General features: G+C 42.8%; 1 protein-coding gene across 1 annotated transcript in view; it reads left to right on the top strand.

Moving 5' to 3' along the window:
• Positions 1–5,000, top strand: part of LOC143290295 (somatostatin receptor type 5-like) — a 13,483-nt gene that overhangs the window by 7,210 nt on the left and 1,273 nt on the right. Inside the window, exons 5-6 of the mRNA XM_076599645.1 lie at positions 2,986–3,201; positions 4,791–4,898. Coding sequence (XP_076455760.1) covers positions 2,986–3,201; positions 4,791–4,898 — 324 coding nt within the window. The remainder of the gene's footprint in view (positions 1–2,985; positions 3,202–4,790; positions 4,899–5,000) is intronic.

Raw genomic sequence — 5,000 nt, 5'->3', positions numbered from 1 at the left:
AGTGTAACTTCACTCAGAGAGCAGAACTAACGAATGGAATGATCACAATCCTGAATCTGTGTCAAGCTATGAAAAAGTGCCCCGGAAATGATATGACATTTTTTAAGAGGAAAGAACAGCAACATACAAGAACTGGGCTGGCTAACTCACAAACAATTATCAATAAACTGTTGGTAGTGTAACTTCACTCAGAGAGCAGAACTAACGCATGGAATGATCACAATCCCAGCATGACCACTGACACGACCAAACCCAACCCTTTCATCCCTCACCCTCTTCCCCTGTATTATATCTCTGGCTCATGCCCTGCTTTAACTCACTCAGTACGGCCAGTCCTCTCTTCTCTACACAGACCCCTCGGATGTCCAGTGGGTGTCTCAATGACCCAATCTTTAGCTTCCGTCGTCAGAATTGTGGTATTCTTTGTCAACGTTCACCCCTTTAGTGTAAGAGCCTTCCGCTTGTAATATTTTGATGGTGGTAATTGGGGTGAAACGCTGTTAACGTCGTCTCTTTCGCCGTTCGTATGGAGAGAGTTAACCCCTAAAACCAGCCCTCACTCAAATCATCTTATCTTTTGATATAGTTTCTGCATCATGCCTGTCTTGTTTCAATCATTCCCACAAGCAGGCTACTAGAGCAGAGAGAATGCTGCTTCGAATGAAGGAAATAGAGATAGATAGACAGATAGATAGATAGAGACGGAGAGACAGAGAGAGAGAGAGACAAAGAGACAGAGACAGAGAAACAGAGGCAGAGAGACATACACAGAGACAGACAGACACAGAGACAGACAGACAGACACAGAGACAGACAGACAGACAGACAGAGATTTCCAATGCACTGTATTGCATTGCATCATGTTTTCTTTCTCTTCTGTCTTTCCTTTCTTTCTTTCCTTCTGTCTTTCCTTTCTTTCTTTCCTTCTGCAGTTCCTTTCTTTCTTTCCTTCTGTCTTTCCTTTCTTTCTTTCCTTTCTTTCTTTCCCTCCTGTCTTTCCTTTCTTTCCTTCTGTCTTTCCTTTCTTTCCTTCTGTCTTTCTTTTCTTTCTTTCCTTCTGCCTTTCCTTTCTTTCTTTCCTTCTGCCGTTCCTTTCTTTCTTTCCTTCTGTCTTTCCTTTCTTTCTTTCCTTCTACCTTTCCTTTCTTTCTTTCCTTCTGTCTTTCCTTTCTTTCTTTCCTTCTGCCGTTCCTTTCTTTCTTTCCTTCTGCCGTTCCTTTCTTTCTTTCTTTCCTTCTGCCGTTCCTTTCTTTCTTTCCTTCTGTCTTTCCTTTCTTTCTTTCTTTCCTTCTGCCGTTCCTTTCTTTCTTTCTTTCTCTTCTGTCTTTCCTTTCTTTCCTTCTGCCGTTCCTTTCTTTCTTTCCTTCTGTCTTTCCTTTCTTTCTTTCCTTCTGTCTTTCCTTTCTTTCTTTCTCTTCTGTCTTTCCTTTCTTTCTTTCTCTTCTGTCTTTCCTTTCTTTCTTTCCTTCTGCCTTTCCTTTCTTTCTTTCCTTCTGTCTTTCCTTTCTTTCTTTCTCTTCTGTCTTTCCTTTCTTTCTTTCCTTCTGTCTTTCCTTTCTTTCTTTCCTTCTGTCTTTCCTTTCTTTCTTTCCTTCTGCCGTTCCAAGGTGTCATTTTCTTCAGTTTCCTCCAGTTCTTCTTCTTCTTTTTTTTAATTGCTTGTTTCTTTTTGTTTCTTTTTTTTCTTTCAATGACTCCCTTTTTTTCTATTTGCCCACGTCTTCCTGTGTGTCTGTCTGTCTGTCCAAGTTCTTCCTTTCTGAAACGTCATGCAGAATTTCACTTTCTTTTTTCGAATTTCGCTTCATTCTTCCGTTCCAATATCTACCTTTCGCCAACCTATTTTTTTCTGTCTTTCGTTTGCTACAAAGTATTTTGGAAATAGAGAGAAAATTTTATATTGCACTAAGCATCAACCGTCTCTCCAGCTTCACACAGTCGCTGCTACTTGCAAATCACAACAAAACTGTTCAAACACGTCTGACTACTTGTATCTACAGAGCTTTCTAGCTGATAAACATGTAAATTATCAATCTTTGTCTTGTGATGTTCACAGTGTATTTGTGGCTGTGTCACCCTCCGTTGATGTGGATCTAATCGATAACTATTACTACTACTACTACTACTACTACTACTACTACTACTACTACTTACATAACGCTCAGTCAAAAAAACAATTGCTGCTCCAAGGGTTTTGCAATACGATAGTTCTAAAAAGAATGCATTGCAATGCACGATACCATCCATCCAAAACATGCGGTCCAGCTAAGTGAAAAATGTTGCAAACTATGACAAGACAATGCATCAACGAATACACACAAAGGACAATGTTGGTATACACACCAACGTAGGCTACACAATGACGCTCACATGGATACTTTTTTTTAGCGCCCAAATCTCAGTCAGAGACAAAGCTCTATGCGTATTTCAAACACGATGCCATTTACACAACAGGCTACCTACCTGGGTAGAGCCGACTGACAGCTGCCATTGGGCGCGCTCATCATTTATTTCCGGTGTCATTCAATCAGGTTTCAGTCACGTGCACACACACACACACACACACACACACACACACACACACACACACACACACACACACACACACACACACACACAGACATTTAACATTTTAAGTGTTTTATTCATTCATCCCACCATGTAGGCAGCCATACTCCGTTTTCGGAGGTGTCCACGCTGGGTATGTTCTTATTTCCATAATAAATGGAACGCTGACATGGATCAGGTCTACAGGATCTTTAACGTGTGTATTTGACCTTCTGCATGCATACACACACGAAGGAGTTTCAGGCATTAGCAGGACTGTTGATCTGGGAGATTGAAAAAAGTGAGTCAAAAAACAATGCATCAAAGGGTACTTATAGCAAGCACCACATACATAAAAAACAACAACAACAACTGTACTCCATGTGTTCATGCAAATGTAGCCTTCATGTCAGTGTCAGTGTCTTTCGTACCACCAAGGTAAAATGGATGCCGGACAGAAGGACAGGGGAGTTAATTCCAATGCTGAGCGGCACGCGCTTCTATTTCGAGAACCTTGACGTCATCACGGCTTACAACAACATCGCCCTGTCGGGCTTGTACTACTTCGGGCCCATGGGCATCATCATTGTCTGCACCATCTTCATCCTCGTCACCGTCAGGAGAAGTTCGCAGTGGAGGCAAACCGCGGCCAAGGTAAATGGATTTTGGGTTGATGTGTGTGTGTGTAAGGGGTGAAGGGGTGTGTGGGGTGGGGTGGGGTGTGGGTGAGTGTGTGTGTGTGTGTGTGTGTGTGTGTGTGTGTGTGTGTGTGTGTGTGTGAATCAGAATCAGATTCAATTTTAATGGCCAGTTAAAACCGTAACAAGGTTTATAAGACACGCATGTACAGTCACTCATACCTCACTTATGATTATGAGTGACTGTGTGTGTGTGTGTGTGTGTGTGTGTGCGTGCGTGCGTGTGTGTGTGTGTGCGTGCGTGTGCGCCCACACGGTTTTCAGTCTGTAGACACAAAATTAATTCAGTTTTAGAGTCATTTCACTGTCACCAGACCTCAGTATGGACACAGTATGATAAAAAAATCATAACTCGGACCTAATCCAGACTCAGACTAAGATTCAGACTCAGACTTATTTCACTGTCATGAAAATCCCAAAGGGTCTGTAGGTACAATGTGTGATTCAGACTTAGACTCATATTCAGACTGGAACTCACTTAGTTAACCGTCACAGAACGAACCTGAAAGGGTCTGTAGACACAATGTGTAAGTCAGGCTTACAGAATACAGAATATTTTATCATCTCAACAAGAGAAATTGATTTGTGGTGTAAAACAGACAAACAACACACGAAAATCACAGTCATTTAACATTTGCACATAAAAAAAAGGCATAAGATGCTTAGATGTCAGCCTAGGGTAGCCAGTGCGTACAATCAATAATCACAGTAGACAACAACAACAACAGCAACAACAACAACAACAGAATCTTTTGAAAAGGTAACTCATACGTACATCATCATAGCTTTACACGTGCAATGAAAATCACAAGTAAAGGATAGGCACAGGATACCATACTAAAAGTAGACATAGACTCACATTAACAATATGCAGTTTAACAGTATTTTGAGTGAAAATGTCATGTTCCATGTAAATACACTCTGGCATACACAGACTCACATTCAGACTCGAACTCACAAAGCTGACATGAGAGCCCCAAATGGATCTGTTGCACATCTTTAGCTTCAGCTTGTTGCTGCTTCTGTATGTGTTTGCAATGCCCTTTTTTGCTTTTGAGTGTGTGTGTGCTAGATGAAACCAAAGGTTATGGAGAAGGAATGTGTGACTCAGACTCTGTGTGTGTGTGTGTGTGCGTGTGTGTGTGTATCTATATGCGTGTGCGTGCGCGCACGCGCGTGCGTGCGCGCATGTACATGTGTGTGTGCGTGTGTACACGCGTGCGTGCGTGCGTGCTTGTGTGTGTGTACATGCGTGTGTACGTGTGTATCTGTGTGTGTGTGTGTGTGTGTGTGTGTGTGTGTTTGTGTATGTATGTATGTATATGTGTGTGTGCGCACACACGTGCGTTCGTGCATGTACGTGTGTGTGTGTGTGTGTGTGCGTGTGTACACGCGTGCGTGCGTGCTTGTGTGGGTGCATGCGTGCGTACGTGTGTATAAGTGTGTGTGTGTGCGCGTGCGTGCGTGTGTGTGTGTGTGCGTGCGTGCGTGTATATCTGTGTGTGTGTGTGTGTGTGTGTGTGTGTGTGTGTGTGACGCGGACAGGGAGGGGAAACGGCGGAGGAGAGACGCATCACTAAGATGCTGATGACTGTCGTGTTGGTCTACATCTGTATGTACATCCCTGGAGCGACCATCGGGATAGCCAACCAGGTCTGTACATCTTGTCGTCATCGTCGTCGTCGTTATCTTCATCGTCATCACATTATCATTAAAAAGAAGAGAAACAACTTGTCATCATCATCATCATCATCA

This window comes from Babylonia areolata, chromosome 15 (assembly GCF_041734735.1).
Source record: "Babylonia areolata isolate BAREFJ2019XMU chromosome 15, ASM4173473v1, whole genome shotgun sequence".
NCBI classification, from domain to species: Eukaryota; Metazoa; Mollusca; class Gastropoda; order Neogastropoda; family Buccinidae; genus Babylonia; species Babylonia areolata.
The sequence above is the reverse complement of the archived record's forward strand: the minus strand, read 5'-3'. Positions and strand labels throughout refer to the sequence as shown.